This window comes from Aplysia californica, unplaced genomic scaffold, assembly GCF_000002075.1.
Source record: "Aplysia californica isolate F4 #8 unplaced genomic scaffold, AplCal3.0 scaffold00708, whole genome shotgun sequence".
Classification (NCBI taxonomy): Eukaryota; Metazoa; Mollusca; class Gastropoda; order Aplysiida; family Aplysiidae; genus Aplysia; species Aplysia californica.
In genome coordinates, this window is record NW_004797978.1 from 269,484 (window position 1) to 288,320 (window position 18,837).

General features: G+C 39.6%; 2 protein-coding genes across 7 annotated transcripts in view; one reads left to right on the top strand and one right to left on the bottom strand.

Moving 5' to 3' along the window:
- The window catches only part of LOC101851832 (transmembrane channel-like protein 5), a 36,331-nt gene extending 33,798 nt beyond the window's left edge, over positions 1-2,533 (top strand). For both annotated transcript variants that reach the window (XM_005108673.3, XM_005108674.3), the window contains exon 19: positions 1,874-2,533. In XM_005108673.3, coding sequence (XP_005108730.1) covers positions 1,874-1,935 — 62 coding nt within the window. In that variant the 3' untranslated portion in view covers positions 1,936-2,533. The remainder of the gene's footprint in view (positions 1-1,873) is intronic.
- A 1,970-nt stretch (positions 2,534-4,503) lies between these two features.
- LOC101852208 overlaps positions 4,504-18,837 on the bottom strand; it is a 37,856-nt gene continuing 23,522 nt past the window's right edge. For 4 of the 5 annotated variants that reach the window (XM_005108676.3, XM_035972485.1, XM_005108678.3 and 1 more), the window contains 12 exons: positions 18,429-18,611; positions 17,647-17,725; positions 17,124-17,276; positions 16,231-16,478; positions 15,204-15,359; positions 14,294-14,454; positions 13,422-13,590; positions 11,907-11,983; positions 11,157-11,354; positions 8,538-8,607; positions 7,768-7,848; positions 6,796-6,930 (listed from right to left, as the gene is read on the bottom strand). In XM_005108676.3, coding sequence (XP_005108733.1) covers positions 6,835-6,930; positions 7,768-7,848; positions 8,538-8,607; positions 11,157-11,354; positions 11,907-11,983; positions 13,422-13,590; positions 14,294-14,454; positions 15,204-15,359; positions 16,231-16,478; positions 17,124-17,276; positions 17,647-17,725; positions 18,429-18,611 — 1,671 coding nt within the window. In that variant the 3' untranslated portion in view covers positions 6,796-6,834. Of the gene's footprint in view, positions 6,931-7,767; positions 7,849-8,537; positions 8,608-11,156; positions 11,355-11,906; positions 11,984-13,421; positions 13,591-14,293; positions 14,455-15,203; positions 15,360-16,230; positions 16,479-17,123; positions 17,277-17,646; positions 17,726-18,428; positions 18,612-18,837 lie in introns of all 5 variants that reach the window. The other variant, XM_005108675.3, reaches the window with a different exon arrangement.

Here is an 18,837-nt window from a genome sequence, read left to right on the forward strand (position 1 = left end):
GTTTATCATCTGATGGAACGGGTGGCTGTCTGAATAGCCAAGGTCATTTATACGGCCCTTGCACAACAGATCAGGCCCAGCACATAGGGCATGCCTTTAAGTCAATTGATGTCAAGCTAGATTTTAATGCTGATGGTATATGTTCACCTCCCCAACAAGGTGTTCTTGAAGTTGGGTTGTTTAGTTAGTTTTCTAGGCTCACTAACCTACCTGGCTTAGTCCATCATTAAAGGACGTTAAATTAGGTCTTATCGCTTTAATAACCTTTCAGTGTTTAAAAGGGCCACTTAAGCCTGCATCATGTCATAGCATAACATACCCTCTCACATATGGATCAGTTACACTGTTGGTCAAAGAGTCCGAGGTGTCTGTCCCGAGATTGAGATATGATGTTGTTGTCTATCCCATCGCCTGATGACAAATGCCAGAAAAGAAACACTGAAAATTGTGTGTTGAAGGACGTGCAATTTGATTGTGTTAGAAAACTTCTTTGTCATTATGTTAGACCTGCATGTTTGCCGACAATCGTCTGAAATCCGACAATCGCGACCCGACCCGCGAACCGGCTGATGCTATCGCTAGGCCCGGCTGTATCAGTCAATGTGCGTAGTGTGAGGCTTGGCCGACAGCCAGCGACCCCTTTTTCTCCCGTCGGCTTCGTCGGCACTTTCGTTTTTGTGCCGACCGCTGACGCGCGCACCGCCAACTGCCGATGTCGGCGTTTCCGACATAATTGTCGGAACCTAAGTAGAAATGCGAATACGAAAAAGGACGACAACTTAAATTATCTAGGCCTACTGTACTTTCAGTTTCGTGCTCGAGCGGCCATTTTGAATTTCGTTTGTTGACTAATTCAATTGTTCAGATCGTGTGGATTCATTCAAGTCCGACTCTCTTGTTCTAATAGAATCTAGATCTAGATCTAGATCTAGATTTATATAGATCATTATAGACCTCAATGGAGGATTCATATTCCAATTCTATTGTGTCAAACCCTATCATAGGTTGTGCTGTAATATTAATATTGGTAAAAATAAGCATTACATCAGGTGCGTGAATTATTTATTTATTTAGATCTAGAAATGAGATCTAGATCTAGAATCTAGACTCAGCTGAGTCCCTCTGTTTGGAATCGGATGCGGATTTCTAGTTCAAGGCCTATTCCTATTCACTTGTTCTACAAGATCTAGATCTAGATTTAGATTTATTTAGATTACTAGATCTAGATCTATATGGAGTATTCATATATATGATATTCCAATTCTATTGTGTTATTGTATCAAACCCTATAGCAATGTAGATGTAAGCCATATAGATCTAGAATCTAGATCTATATGCTCCTTGTTTGTTTTGGAGTGTGGTTTTTTAATTTTAATTTATTTTTAAATTTAGGACTTGTTTTGGCCTTTTTACATGAGGCCCGTTGCAGGTTCTTTTTGGGGGTAGGGTTAGGGTTGTCTCTTCTTAATCAAGTGTTTGTTGGGGTGGTCGCTCGTTACTCGGATGTCCTTCCTTATGACACCCACAAAGGCTTTTTTTTTGGGGGGGGTGCGCTAAATTTTCAGACAATCTGGTTGAGGCTCACATGCAGGTCTATTATGTTTTTTGGAATTTTAAACGTAGTTTTTTTCTACCACAGCTTTTCCGTGGCAATGACCTTTATGATCTAGCTCACATGCAGGTCTATTATGTTTATATGGAATTTTAAACGTAGTTTTTTTTTACCACAGCTTTTCCGTGGCAATGACCTTTATGATCCAGCTCACATGCAGGTCTATTATGATTATATGGAATTTTAAACGTAGTTTTTTTCTACCACAGCTTTTCCGTGGCAATGACCTTTATGATCTTTTTTCTTTTTGTGTGTGGCCAGGTAACAAAGTGTTTGTGAAGACAGTGGCGGAGAGTGTCGTGTCAGCCTCGCCAGGACAGTAGCTGACGTTGCATTATCTCCAGGCTGTTTGTTAACTTTGTGTTGAGGTCATCGACAAGCAAATGGGGGATCTAGTTGGTTGGATGGATGTGATTGCATGGCAGAGAGAGAGAGAGAGAGAGACTGACAGAGAGGGAGTTATGTGTATGTGTACATGTTTGTGCTTGTGTGAGCATGTGTACTTGTAGGGGCATGTGTGCTTGTGTATGCAGGTATATGAAGGGATATATATATGTTTTGTTCAAGCGTCTCATATGGTAAATGTCTCATTCCTCTGTAACATTGTCTTTTAATGGAATTCCAAATGTATGAAGTGGGACCACTTCTTCAGCCCTATGGCTGCTGATTAAACAGCATTTTTTTTTTTTTACGTTTTTACATGTAAAACTGTAGCCACAATAACTTCACTTTTTTTTTGCTATTCATGATATGTCGCTAAAAGTATTTCCTTTACTGTTGCTTGTAGTGGGTTTTTGTCCTTCTATAAAATTCAGTGTAGTCGTGGGTTTTTGTCCTTCAGTCAAATTCAGCATGGTCATGAGAACTGTTTGGAAGATCTGAATTTTTTAATGAATTGTTATCTGAACTGAGATCAAAAGGTGAATATGAATGTCAAATAGTAAAAGAGGGAGCCGGTCTTTTGGTTCTTTCTAGAAATCTGCAAATTAAAAGATTCCTGGAATATATATCATCACCAGAGTCAAGGAGGAATGTGGGTGGTTGGCAGGTGCTCTTGTGTGGTTTTTTCCTTTTCTGTTCAACATCTACCGATATCTCGTCTCCTTCTATCCTTTGTATGTTAATACAGTAGAACTCAGATTCAACGAGCTCGGATTCAATGAGAGCTCGGATTCAACGAGAGGAGATAGATTCCCCATTTTTTTCCTTCTTTAAAATCAATAACAATAACCCGGATTCAACGAGGACTTAAATCAGCAAGCTCGGATTCAACGAGATCGCTTCAAGGGTGAACAACCCCCCTCAGACGCGGCTTTGCTCGTTTTTTTCCCACAACGAACTTTATCTATTCCCGGAAACCATCTATTGCACCTGCATCGAGAACCATTATTGTTAAAAGCGATTGGATGCGACCAGTCAGCGGCCTTCTTTCATACCAACACATATACATTGTTGGCACGCACACGTGTGTCTACTCTGGTGTGTGTCGGGGTCGGCACACGTGTGACGGTGTGTGCGTGTCGAGGGGGGGGGGGGGTTCTGGGCGTGGAACGTCGCAGATACAAACGTGGCAGTCTTTTTCCTCCTGGCAACTGATCATTATTACAATGATAAACTAGTCTTGACGTAGATCTACGTAATGAATTGTGTGCTGGTCTATAGTATCAAATTTAAAAGTTGCTGTATGATAAACTCTACACAGCAACACAGCTTTTTGGCAAGCAATCGAGATGACACAGGCGTGCATTTGAACGAATTGAGCTTTTTTTGCACTCCTCATAATATACGGGCATTTCAGGCACTACTTGTTACTTCTCTTTATAAATTACTTGCTCAGTGCCAGTAATTATCTACACAAAACCTCATATTTGCTATAACGAACACTCGGATTCAACTAGATTTTAGGTCAGGCCCGGCAACCTCGTTGAATCCGAGTTCCACTGTATCTGGAAACACCTGTAATCATTGGCGCTTATCATGCCCTATTTGTGTTACAAGTGTCATGAAACAGTATTTCACTTCCTTAGAATAGCATCCTACTTGCCATGAAATAAGTGCTGCCCATCTGTTGAGCAACCAGTCTTGTTGCATGCAGTCTTTGGCATAATATAACAGTGGAAGCAGCCTGTTTTGTATGTGAATGTATCTTTTTCTCTTAGATCCAGGAAGTTTTTGAAATCCTACTCTATCATCGGGCACCTTTGTTAAAGTAATATGATGTTGGGTGTCAAACTTCATCCCTTAATGTGTCCATGATTGTTATGTGGACCAATTGCAAACACACATCTTACGCACACACTTGTGCACACTTATTGTACGTACCTGTTTTTGATAAATCATACTTAATACAGTACCACGCCCCTGTAAAGACCAAAGACAGCTCAGCAAGTTTTACTTCCGATATAATTGTATTTGTTTCCCGCCCCTGTGATCAATGTATGTAGTTTTGATCTGTTTCACATCCACATGGGCAGACACACGAAGACACACACATACACAGACACACACACACACCCACACACAAAAGTTTTTTGTATTCATATATATTTACATATTGAGGAGTTTTTTATAACTAACATCTTTGGAATGTGATCCTCTATCTTTGACACTAGTTGTTTATAATGGTCAATGACATTTTGATATGTATTGTTATATCATTGTTATACATGTATACATATATATATATATTTATAAATATATATGCAAGATCTTCAATAAATCGTTCATCATGGTTGTGAAACAAATTGGTCCTTTCCTCTTTGACTTTGTGCATTTTCATTCTTCCTTCTCTCCGTCTCCCTCTCTGTCTCTCTCTGTCTCTCTCTGTCTCTCTCTCTCTCTCTCCCCCCCCCCCCCCCCATTTTAGGCACAGTAACTCAAGAACAGGCTCATTGGCTGCTTATCACAAGGATTTATTACTTTAATAAAATTAACCTACATGCTTATTAAGTAAACAGACTTGATTTCAGTAGCAAAAAATCTGAGAAAATACATGTAATTATTTATGAATCAAAAACCCAGAGAAAAACCAAAATGGAGTCCACATATCATAAACTGAATGAAAAGCAAGAAGATCTTTGAGGTTTTATTTAAATAGCATATGATTTAGCATCACCACTTGGAGACAATTTCAATGCTAGTGCATGTTTGTGACTTTATGACTCTCGCTCATATGTGGTGAAAGAGAAGTTTTCAGCGGTTTGAGATTATCATATGTGGACTCCAGAGTGGGTGCGGTACAATAGTGTCAACGGCAACATGTCGATACAAGCGTTGGGGTGGAGCTCCTTGTAAAGGACCTTAGAGACAGTTGATGAAGCATTTTACCAACACAAGGAAGCTTCGCATTCAAACATGGGGCGAGTCCATACTTGTCCTATATTACTAGAATATGGTCTTTAAGCTGACATTCTTAAATGTGCAAAATTGTACAAGTTTAAAATGCGCCTTGCAACACTGTAAGCTTACTTTTATGAGGCAGGACATATGTATTTTAACATCCGTTTTAATAATACTGAGCCAAATTCAAATGGCAAAATTTGTGTAAAGTGCCTTTCCCTGGGACACAATGTCGAACCCCCAAACCTGTAATCTCACAAGTCAAGTAGCCTAACTACTAGACTAATAGTACCACCAGCCTACATTCTGCTCTCCAAACCCACTGGGATATTATACTTCAACAATGCCTTGCAAAATTAAACACGTGTGGCCCCAACTCCACGCACAGATGGTACGCATACAGCCTCTTCAGCACAACATACACTGGAACTCGAGCATTCTGAGTTTGAACCCAACGTAAAGAGAAGAAATCAGCTTGGCAAAGTGTTGTTTGGTTGGCGGGAAAGCAGACAATATACAGAGAACATGGGCAACAGAACTGTCCAGATAATCAGAAAAGGCTAGAATATCACAGTATTTGTGTGGCACAACAAGATACCACATCAGAAGATGCACACACTGGACAGTCTCAAACATGAAAGACGGAAGAAAACCTAAACTATCTTGCCTCTTTTAAATCAAAGCTAAATAATAGATAGCAAAAAACTAAAAGCTGGGAAAAATCTAAAGCATCAATTTGGCCAAGAGAAAATGTTTAATTGGATGAATGACGGGACTTCTGGCAATCCCACACCTTTCTCATGCCATGAGCCAAAAGAACCACAGAGGGTGTGGGCTTCACTCTTTGAGGATGCACATTCTGGTCATTCAGCAACACTTGGAGACTAACTGTTTTTTTTGTTTTTTTTTAAGCAACATAACTTTGCTATACAGGCAGATTTTTCAACTCTTTTTCTTCTTTGTCTGAAACTTTTAAAAAACAGGCAACAACATGCAAACTTGAAATATAGACATTGCTAATCTTTCAAAATTTGTCACAACATTGCCTTTGGTCTGCTCCTGATTAGACGTCTATGTCCACTAAGCCCATAAGTTTCAGTACACATTAAACATAGAAAGATACATCAATCCATTATATCAAAGTAAATCAACAAAATCTAAGTATATAATATATATATATAAATATTAGATAAAATCTGTGCCTGGAACATCAATAACAACAACCTGACCAACAACAGTCAGTAAGACATGGACATCTTCATTGGTTTGACAACAAATATAACAAACAAGAACTTGCATAAAAACACATATCAGTGTCCATATAGTACCATCTTTGAACAGCACTCGGGTCACAAACTTGACCGAGGAAATAACAGATCTACCCAGACGTCCGGAAACCAAGACCTCGAAACGTAAAAGCTTGTTTTTAGACATGGGTCTCTGTCATTCGCAAAGATCATGTTAAGTTTTGCAGTTAGGTCTGGGGTGGTGCCAATGAGGAAACTGGTTAAACAAATAGAGGACGGAGACAAATGGTGCAAAGCGGGTTAATCGTGCACTCATCGTAAGACAAGTTGTAAGTTGTTGGGCCTACTGACAAAGCAAAGCAGATAAGTCAGGTGGAGGCTCTACATGAACAGTATGAGGGTATGGCAGCAGAATGCCATACATGAACATATCGATGAGGGATGACAACACAACAAACAAAAGAAATCACCGTTATGATGAGATGCAGTAGTCATCACCTTACAATATCATGGACATGCCAAACAAATGTTTGTCCTGAACATTCGAAGGGTTTTTTATGCTCCTTCATTCCCCCCCCCCCCTTACTCTTTTCTTTCTCCTTCTCTCCTCCATTCCTTCACTCCTGCTTTCCTGCTTTATGCCTTGCTTGCGTCCTGTCTGATGCTATCAAGGAAAGACAACCCTCTGTCCTCCATCAGCTCGTGCTGCTCCTTGTACAGTTTCCGTTTTTCCTGTACCAAAATATCAAAATATACCGAAATAGAAATGTTACAAAATATGTCGTAGCAGAAGACATTTGTCTTTTTTTTTACAGCACCAGAAAAATGTCTGACGTAGCTGTACTGATTCAAGCCCACAGGGAAAGTTTGGTCACCCTCTTCTCTGAGCTGAACTAGCTTGTCCTTTCACTCTTGTTCCCACATCTCTCTCAACATAATAGGCGCTAACTAAAGAAAAGGAATATCTCAAAAGGGTCTGTATAGAAGAAAGGGTACACATGAAACGTGAAAAATCTTCAAACATGAACTCAAACCAAGAAGGTCTGCATTACAGTATAGTTCCTCACAAACTGAACTAACAGCACTCTCACTTTCGTCTATGGTGCAATGAGAGAGAAAACTTCAAAGATTCCCAAAGACTCTCTATTTTTAAACTTCTTTTCTCTACAATAATGATGATAAAGATGATGACAAAAAGTATTCTTCATAATGAGAAAAGTAACTGAATTTTTACCATGAACACAAGCATTGTATCATAGTGTAACAAAAAAAAATGTTCCTCTCCATGATGACAGCTCTCGACTCAAGGAAAACTGAGATCAACTTTATGTGAGAGACTGCTACTTCTACTAGCACTACATCACAGTGGAAACAGCAACTGACAAGTGTGTGCATAATGTGGGTGTAAACAAAGGCTGTATTGAGGATTTCCTTCATGCAATAGAACATTGATTTCATACCGGCCTTGGGCTGATGATGCAACCAGGAATGCTAAATCAGACCCATTTTTTTTTATCATAGGAAAAAAAACGTAAGTCATTTCAGAATGGAAAAAATAATGTTTCATACCTCCAGCTCTTTTTCTTCAGCCTTGGACTTTCTCTGGCTCTTCTTTTCATTCTCACTATCCTCTGAGGCTGAGTGTCCCTTCTAAATACAAAAAGGGGGGAAAACACAGAGTGCAAGTAAAATTCACGCAATGATATAATGATTTTGCCAAGAACTATTTTCAACAAAATAATACACTGGGAAGAGACAATAAGAGATTGAATTCAAGTAAATCCTGTTCTTCACTGACGGACAAGTCCTTCACTAGGACAGCAATCCTGTCTGTCCAATTTTTTTAAAATATTAGAGACAATCAGGTTTACAAATTACAATGGCATACATATATTACATATGTAAATACGCAAATTTATCCATACAGTCTAGAACCACATATGGCAAAATCAACAAAGCACACAGGTATTTTCATCAAGTACAAATTTTGCTTTGTTCGAATTTCAGACAATATCAAGGAAGAAAAACAAAGTTGAACAACTGAGTCAAAATAGCCGCCAAATTTTGGTGACTTCTAAAGCTGTAGTGTCCTTGGAAACTGCAAATTTACATTTTTTTGTGCCTTTGATCAACATTTTTCAGTAAAATCCAAGCAGTAATGTTTTTTAAATGGACATAAAAGGTGCTGAGCCTAAAACAAAAAAATCTATAAAAACCACACCAAAGCGCCCACCAACCGCCCACTTCCAAGTTCTAAGGTTTTATGAAGTGGTGTAAGCCATATATCAGAGGAGATATAAGGAGCAGAAACAGTCAGTACAACATCTGTCTTCTCTCACCACATCGTCCTTCCACTGTGAGCTGCTGGAGGCAGAGCCTGTGTCCTCTTCAATAGGAGGGAGGCCACTCCTAAGATTAGAGATTTTAACAGACATGTAAACAAATGTACAGGTGGACAAAACTAGTAGAGAGAGCCAGGAGAACAACTATCACAAGCAAGCTCATATCAATGTTGCCACAGTCAAAGATGGCTAGCAAGCTATTCAGATATTTTCGATCAATAAACAATAGTTAAGAACATAACTTCAGGATGGATGTCCACTCTAAAACAAACAGCTGAAGAACCTCTTTCTAATTCTATAGAATAAGAGAGTGAAGAGATTTGCAGTTTTTCTACAAATTTAAGAAATTTTAAAACAAATCATTATTACAATAAATAATAATAGATTGCACTTCAGTAGCATATCCATACTAGAAAGTTCTTGTACCACAGGAATTTCTAATACATGTATTTCCAAATTTCTCACACTGGCTGAATGAGAGTCACATCAAGAACAAAAAAAGCCATTTCATTAAAAGACAATATCATAATGAAAACATTGGGAGCTCACTTGCTTTTAACTCACTTCAGACGGGTCACACAACAGTTGCGTGACCCCCGCCGCGACGCTCGCGACGAGTCACACGAGCCCTGCGTGACCAACTTTGGAATTTTTTTTTCGCTCTACAAATCACGCACGGATCGCGAGACCCGCCTCGTACCCTTGTTTGGCCAAGCCTGAGCTACTTAGACTTCGTTTCGTATCTCTGGGGCCGGTAGTTTTTAAGTTATTGAAGGTGAAGGACAGTGACCCCAACTGGGGTTGAACAGACCGGAACTCGCGCTTTGTTTTTTTCTATACAGCTCATAGTAATCCGACAGTCGCGTCGTAGTAACGGTCGAAGAAGTCGCATGAACCAGAATCACATAATTTCGCCGTTTTCTATACTTCTGTACGTTTTACTAGTTTTAGTGTCTCAGAATATGATGTGTCTAATAGTTAGGATCCTGGATATGTACCTGAACATGGCCCGAGTCGTAGTTTTAGGGCTAGATCTAGCACTAGTACCGGTGTTGTTTTTCGCGCAACGAAATCACAACGCCGTGCCGTACATCTGTCTCATGTAATTCAGTGTATGGGTCTGAATCAATGCACAGACCAGCTTTTATATATTCACCAAACACTCGCACATGTATACAAATCAAACCAGAACACTTTGAACTTTTATTTTTGTTGTTGTAGTGAATTTCATTCCACTTGTCACGTCTCTGGAAATTTTTTGGAAAATCAAATTCATGCCAATTTTTAAAAAATCATACAAATTAAAGTATTAAACTTAGACAACTTTGGTTTCTTTGTATTAGATTAAGCTTGAATGTTACTTTACTGTGTCAAAAAATAATTACAATAGGGTAATTCTGAGAGTTGTGGTGATTTATTGAAATACCCCCAAAAACGCCAGTCTTCAACGCTTGTGACTGGTGAAAGGGCCCAGTCGCAAGTGAGTTAAAAACAAAAGTTAGATGTCTGCCACAATTCAACAACAACAAAAGTTCTACAGTTTCCTCCGCAAACCCTGATCCATTAGAACTTCACAGTAACATCTATGCTGTAACAGTTGGACTTTTCACAATGTAGGCTACATGAAGGACATAAGTTCCACGCCCAAGTAGAGGTGATATTTTCCCGAGTACCTTTGTCTTTTCGCTGGGATGTTTTCTACACAGCTCCAGGGTAGCCCTAATGAGCAGTCTGGAAGAAGTCCCCCCCCCTCCAGAAAAATCTATATTAACCCTTAAAACCCTATACCGCTGGTAACCGCTGACGCCGTATTTTCCTATACCGCTGGTAACCGCTGGTCTACTTTATCGTTTAATTCCCAGTGCTAAAAACAGGGGATGTAACTCCAAATGACACTGTCGCGAGCAGAAAGTACCGATAATGTCATGAGAGCAGTTCTACACCGAAAGTTTGGAAATTTTGCTAGTTTTTAAGAAAAATTTGTCACTTTTCGCTACCAGGCCCTTCAGACCGCAAAATTTTTGACATTTTTGATCCTGAACCAGACCCAAATAACAATCTCCTAGTCGGATATATCAATAACTATGACCGTTGAAGACGATTGCAATGTTCCGCATAACACCGATGATGATTTTGATGATAGTGGAATTGGCAGGGGATCACCACTAAAGCTACCAGAGGCTAAATCTACGGCTGGGTCTAATGATACTTTGACTGAAGTGGAGTCGGAGATCACACACAAGACTTAACTCATAGAGTTGGTCCTAAAAACCAGTGTTTTAACCTTTTCCCCTTTTGTTCAGACTGTGCATTCATATAAATAACATTTTCAAACTTCAGTAAAATCTAACAACAATTAAAGACACAGTAAACAAAACAATGAACCAACCTAATTTTTTCTAGTATCTCAATTTTAATTCAGGATTCTAGGGAGGTATGAAAAAAAAGAATTAAGGGCTTTAATGGTTAAGTCGAGGGCATGAAATATTTGCAACATTGGTGAGACTCTCACTGGCCCCAATAAGCAGTATTTTTTAAAAAGCATTCCTCCTGAATAATCTGCATTGTGTAAGTTGGGGCTTAAAATATCAACAACAGTATTGCTGCATCACTTACTGGCTCAACCTCTGTCCCTGCATCATGGCAAACGTGCTGCGGGGGTTGGCAAGCTCCCGGAGGCAGATGCGCAGGAAGTCAGCACAGGCATCGTGACGGAACTCCTCGGCCAACTTGAGAGCCGTGCGACCGAAGGCATCCTCAGCTGGCAGAGAGGCACGGTTGGCCACAAGCCACTTGACACACTCCAGATGACCACTGGGGTGGGGGGGGGGGGGGGGGGGGGAGAAACAAACACAGTGACTAGTCACAACATGGAAACTACAGAAGTGAGTAACAGATATATAGACAGAGCTTCATATAACATACAGATCATGGGTACCAAAATGTGTGGAAAAAAAGAGATCAATGGCATTATGAGGCATGTGTAAAATGAGGATAGAAGGCATACATCATGCCTTGGGGCCTTGTGTAACCTAGAACCAGACAGCACCAAGTACCTTGCTACACATGAATACAGGAAGTACCAAGCGCCTGTATATTATAAAGACAGAGAGGACCGAGTGCCTTTAGGAACATAAAGATAGAGAGCACTGAGTGCCTTTAGGAACATAAAGATAGAGAGCACCGAGTGCCTTTATGAACATAAAGATAGAGAGCACCAAGTGCCTTTAGGAACATAAAGATAGAGAGCATCAAGTTCCATGAGTAGCATAAAAAGAGAGATCATCCAGTGCTTTGTGTAACAGTGACATGACACATAGTCATACGATGGTACAAAACAACGACATTCTGACACATTTCTCTTACCTCTTAGCAGACAAGTGCAGAGCCGACTGTTTCTCTGCTGTCAAGCCAAATATGGAGGATCCCATCGCCTGAAGCAACTGATGACAGAAAATGTGATGATTGATTCACTTCTTTGTTTGAGCTCACAAGAGGCACAAGAATAGAAAAGACTAGACAATACATGGAACCAATGACAATACACTGAACTAAAAGATGAATTGAAAAGAAGTAAAAGTCACCGGTGACATCTTCCACAGTGGTTGGAAATCATGCTAACATAATAAGACACACACTCCCCCCCTTTCCAATGTCACTTCTTAAAATGGGAAGCAATTCACATACAGAGCAATGGGTAAGGATTTGAGATAAAGGAAGACACAGACACTGCTCCAATTTGAGCTTTGGTTCAAAGGACCAACTTGCTGGTAAGACCCTTGCCTCTGATAGCAATATAACTGGTTCAGTCCTCAGTTCACTCAGGCATGCTGAGTGGAAAACTGTGAAAGGGTTTTCTCAGACTTTTCCATTTTGATCAAGAAGTAGGTGAACAAAGAAGAAAACCTTGGAAGTCTTAGTGCCTTTTTTTAGCACATTCAAGATACCTTCACAACCAAAAGTAAAAAAAGAACCAGCCAGCCTATGCAAAATTTTGCATCAATCCAAGCCCCAAATTGAACAAACTGATCACAATGAATAATAAAGACAAAATAATATTTAAAAAACATAATAATAACAACAAAACTAAATATGGCTGACCAAAGATAAAGACAATCACATTCTATTAGGAAAGTAGACACAGACCAACAATTGCTAATTTGACTCCTAAACCACTTGACTAGGATTCCATTCTGGGGGACAAACATACTTTCTTTGGAAAAAAATATTATATGTGAGGCAGCTTGGTGGAATCAGGGTCTCGTCAAAATAATCAAAGTGAAGAAACTTGCACTTTTCCGCAGGTGGGCGAATTTTTTATCGAATTTTAGTTTTTTGGCTCAACACCTTTCATGCCCATTAAAGAGCTCATTTCTGTGCGAATTTTTCTGAAAAACGTTGATTAAAGGCACAAAAAATGTAAATTTTCTGTTACCACGGACTCTTAAGCTAAGTAAATAACTAATCTTTGGCGGCAATTTTCTCACTGATTTTACCTCTGAAAACAGGAGACCCCCACCTCCTTCTTTTGCAAATATTTCGACTTGTATTCAAGATAAATGGACATTTTTTACATCCAAATAAAGACAAGTGAACAAGCTTTAAGATGATACAAATGACTCTACATGCCCAAAAAGTGACGAGAGCCTGATTCCAACACGCTGCCTCACATATCATATTTTCCAGTCGATCCAGCACTGAACAAAAACTACACATATGACTGGGATGAGGCATTGTAATGATCATTGACAGCATCTAATTTAGAGCAACAGTATACACGCTTTTCACAGGATTATGAACGACCACTCTGCATCCAAGTAACATACAATGTAAAAGAAGATATAACAAAATAAATCAGATGAGAGGAGTTCCTGCCCATACCATCATGGAGCTGACATGGCCATTCATGGCAGCAATGTGCATAGCGTTGTAGCCTGTGGACGTCTCTGCATTGATGTCCGCCTCACTGGTCAGTAGCCATCTCAAAAGTTCGATGTTTCCTCTGGCAGCTGCGAGGTGCAAAGGTGTCCAGCTGCTCTCGTCTTTAAAACTGACAAATGTAAAAAAAAGCAAATCTGAAAGAGGGACATAGACTCTAGGTTTACTACATAGATGTAATTTCACTTGTAAAGTACATTACAAATGCATATTATCAGTTACAAACCATTACCCCACTCCACGATAGTCCTAAAAAGAAATCAAACGAACAGATTCAAATCACAGTCCATAATGTCTAAGTTATATCCATATATATTCAAACACTAGTCCATCACTGCAGATAGTGGTGTTTAAAATATATTGATCCACATCTTATGTCAAGCCTTTCAAACAAGTCGAATATATTTTAAAATATGTACTTGATATACAGTATATCCTCATCATATGGGGTATATATCAATCTATCTACCAGCACAAAACAGATCCTGTAACACTGACCTGTTTAGAATTGGAAGGTCTATGTCAACAGCTATTGTTGTACGGAACAAAATAATTAAGGAGATAATAAGAAACATCAAATCGAAATAAAATATCCATCTGAGCAATATATGGAAGAAAAGGGCTTGTTTAGAAAAGAAGATAATAGTACATCTATAATAGCTCATGGATTGGCACTGAATATCGATGATGCATTGAGAATTGGCAAGGAAAGAGAAAAGTCGGGGCATTAAAGGTCGAATCTGGTCAATGTTGTCCTAACCCGCTGTAAACTTTAACTGAACTGAGCACAAGCAAAAACCACAAAGGGAGCTCACTCTCTCATCTCAGGGAAATGGTGCAGCAGATCCTTGACTCTGTCCACATCCCCATCCCGCACTGCCTCGTGAATACTCTTGCCCTGGAGCAATGCTCGCTCCATCTCTCTTTCTCGCTCAAGCCCTCTCTTCTTCTCAGCTTCTGATGCAGATAGTGCTGTCTGCAATCAAAGAAAACATGACAGAGTCATCAGTTGTAATAACAATTGAACAATAAAGTCTGGCCTAAATACAAAAAGGAGAATTCGACATAAATACACAAAAAATACAGTTTTTAATTTAACAAAAACACCACAGAATGAAATACCCAAGACATGATAAAACAGTCTGCTGTTTACAGTCACAGTGATGCTGTACAAAACAATGAGGGCAAACGGTAGCAACATTTTTGTTATATATCAGAAAAAACCTACCAATGACACATGACACCTGCCACCATCACTAATTGTAGCTGAACAGACAATATGGTCTTCTATATGAACATGAACAATAATTTTCAATGAATTCAGTTAAACAAAATCCACTGCAGACACATACAGAACGAGTACACTCAAAAAGCAATGACATCATTTTCCTAATGACAACTTTCTCAGAATGATCACACTCCCACAACAATTACATTATCAATCCGACTATATCCTCTCAAAGACTGCATTCTCAAACATATTAACAATATGACAACAAAAACTGAAGACCCTCATGTATCAAACCCATCACGCAATGTTCACACAATAACCTAGATCAATACCAAACTCCCCTTTGAATAGCTCTTGCACTTGGATAATCTAATCCAAGAACCTGTATAAGAAAATGTAAACCAGCCTCAATGTGGCAGGCCTTATCAGGATTTACTTCTGTAACAGAAAAGCACAGAAGCTATACCACCAGTAAACCATTCCCACACTGGTACCTTATATCCCTCTAGAAAATCAGAGCCAGACTTGGCATTAGCGGCTCGTCCCTTGGGCTCCATGAAGATCTCGTCCACTTGCTGGGAGTCAGTGGCAGAATGGAGCGTTATCACAGTCCCAGCCCGTGTCTTCTCCTCGTAGTCGTCCTTAGCCACCTGAATGGAAGGAATTGGGATGAGCCATGATATGAACAGTGCACAGAGATTATATGTGGCAACCACCTAGCCGAAGACAAAATAGGATATTTTGTATTGTTTTGTGTTGTTGAAATTTTCCACCCTACTGGACACAAAATATAGTATACCCAATGCTGTCTCCCTATTGGAACTTCCGGAAGAGGGGAACATTTTCAGAAAGAACATGAGAAGTTTAGACTCTACCTGGAATTGAAACTCATATTCTTGTTGGCAAAGTCACATTTGTATCAAATCAGGTAACATCACCAGCTATAGATCGTGATGAAAAACCACAAAGACAATGAGGTACTTCAACTGTGAATGAAAGATGAGCCAGTAACCATCATCAACAGTTAGTAACTCTTGTCAGTGACCATCAAGAGTGGCCATCACCAAGCAACAACCTAGCGTTTATGAATCAAACAAATATCAGTACACAAGCCTCAACTCTCTTTTATGCAAGTTAAAAAAAAACAATTGGTAAAATGTATGAAAAATTGACTGTCAGCAGAATAAACCATAAAAATGAAATTAATAAGTATTGAGCTTAAAAACTGATTGTTAATGATTAACGATCCCCAACTGACACAACTTGACCATATAAAAGTGGGCTGCTTCTACCTTATTGTTGTCAATGCAAACCAGATTAGTGTGGCATACTACACCCACACAACAAGACTAAGATGCTCTATAAAACATCTTTCTCTCAAAGACATCAAATTCACATCTGTATATTAAGCAAAGAGCCTAAACTTTAGACCGCCGACACAGTGATATTCAATTTTGAGTAGAACAGTTTCGTTTAGTACAATTTGTACTAAACGACAATGGACATGGAAACCACAATGACCTTTTTCTTCTGCCGTGGCGTAGAGCCATGCTCATTGACAGGAACTTCGGCGTCCTGTGAGCGGCCGGAGCTAGAGCTGTCAGAGCTGTCGGTGTCGCTGTAGTCATCGCCCGGTCGCACCCGTGTGCTCACATTGTCCTCTCCTTTCGGCTGGTACCGGAACGCCTCACTGGGTGTCGATGATTCTGGCTCTGCAGAGTATCTGTGTTTTCTCGTGGACTTCTCCAAGCCAGCTTCATCCCCCAGTGCTGATTGTAGCGAAACAGGCAAATGCACATGTAGTATTCATGTAGTATCTACCTGCTAAATATTGATGAAGTACCAGAAAACTGAACATACATGTAGTACCAGCAGGTTTAACGTACATTGCACGCAAGCACGTCTTAACTACAAGAATGAGCTACTCAAAGTCCTGTCTTTTTAACTTGGAGCATTAAACGAATTCTTACAGCTCTCCTTTGACATGACTCTAGAACAGCTACACAAGGGTTCCCATCTCTTAAATATCTACGCTATTTTGATAAGCTTGTTAACCCATTCTATACCATACCTCTCTCTCTCTCTGTTTTTTGTGTTATTAAAACACAACTGCAATTAGATACTGGACATGTATCATCAACAAATACCCCCCCCCTCCCCCAAATATGTTTCTTCGCTCAAAAATACCACAACCTCTTTCTTGTCCGTTGATAAAAAAATTATTTCCAGACCATAGGTATGCACCGTTATAACAACCGTGTTCCAAGACTTCTCTACGTTTGTAACCTTGTTCTAAGATGACAAGTCACAGCCAAATGTTAGATACACATCATCAATATATCATTATACTGCAATCTTCTCTGAACATTTTCATCTCACTACAACACACATGTTCAAAGATATGTCATACCCACCATCAATAAACTCTCTCTCACGATCAACTTGAAGCATACGGTATGTCTTCTTATCCCCGGCCTGTCCAGAAAGCCACTGTTCACAGGGGAACTGGAAAATCCTCCTTGCATGCATGTCGTAGACAGTGACCCCTTCCAGATACCATGCATAGCCTGATACAAAGGGAGGAAAGTACAATGAATAAAACAGTGTCAGAAAACAGAAAACAAGAGTCACATAGTATTAACCATTCTATCAGAATAGATTTTTCAATGCCACAAACAGCTTATGTGTCAAACATCTAAACATACTGTCAGAGACCACGGTATCAAATAACTGCTAGACTAGAAAGTCCTGTTGAAACAACAAATGAAATGATAAAAAATGTCCATGAGTATTTCATAAATAACCTTTGCAACTTCTTTTGTTTTATTTTTATGACCCCCCCCCCCCTCCCCCCTTGAAGATTTGCACAAATTACAGACAGTATTAGTGAACAACATGGTTAGTAAGGCAAGATGTGCTGCAACCTCTGGGACATACTTAGCTCAGGCCTGTCGTGGCCAATCTGTATTCTCCTGATCCTACCAATGTGATGCGCCGCCAGCATGAAAAGATCTTCCTGCAAAGTCCATAACAAAGAAACGTTACGACAAATACACACAAAAACTGCCTGTTGAGAGCAGTTACTAAAATCAGAAATTGATAAAAATAAAAGCTTTTTCTTGTAATATAAATACAGAATTATTGGAGAAATAGAAACCAAAACACAAAGTACAGATGAGAAATGTATCAGAACAGTATAATTTTAAATTGACCCTAATGAAACTGACGCACAGAGAAGCCCATACATGAGACATCCTGGAAATGGAAGCAACTACAAAGATAAACATTAATACTTTGAGAGAAGTACAGGAAAGAGAAGTCTACACAAGCAAAGGAAGCACAAATGAAATCAACATAACTGACACATAGCATGACTTGTCTTGTGCATAAGTGGGCATTTTAATTCAAACTATGTCTGCATCACACTTCTCATGTGGATCTAAGAAATTTCTTCCTCATTTTCTGCTGCCATTTTGTGGTTGTCGAGAGGTCTCTCACTGGACAACTTTCAATTTATCATACCCCCTGTGACCATTTATGAAACAGGCTGCTCCAACCCTCCCTGACAGGGCCAACTAAGGTGGAGTGGGAGGAATCCCACAAGAAAGCTGTGATTCTCAATAAAATATCTTTCCCATATGGAATTTGAATTGATGTCTTTGGCACACATGATGAAGAGCCTGAACCTTGCACCAAAGATCCTGGTAAAAGTCTCTCACCTTCCCTTTCTGGAATGGGATTTTGTGGCGTTTGGAGTCATTGAGAATGAACTCCTTTGTTCTGCCCTTCTCCCCGTACATTGTCAGCTTGATGGGTGCCTTTGTGCTGGAGCCAATACGCGTGCCCGTGCAGACATAGACCTGGTACTCACACCATGCTCCATCATCGACCTCCTCCTCCAGCTGCAGAAACAAGAGGGCAATAGCAAAGATTATGGGTTGAACTGGCATACCATTCACAAAGCAACTGGGCAGCGTAAGATTCCGTCATACATCACTTTTTTAAACGGCATTTGGCCGAGTCTTACACTAAGAAGTCACAATGTAAAAATTTTCATCTGAGTAAAAGTTTTCATTGTTTCTGAATAAGAAAAATACCATGCCAACTTAAAACTATTTTTTTTCCTTC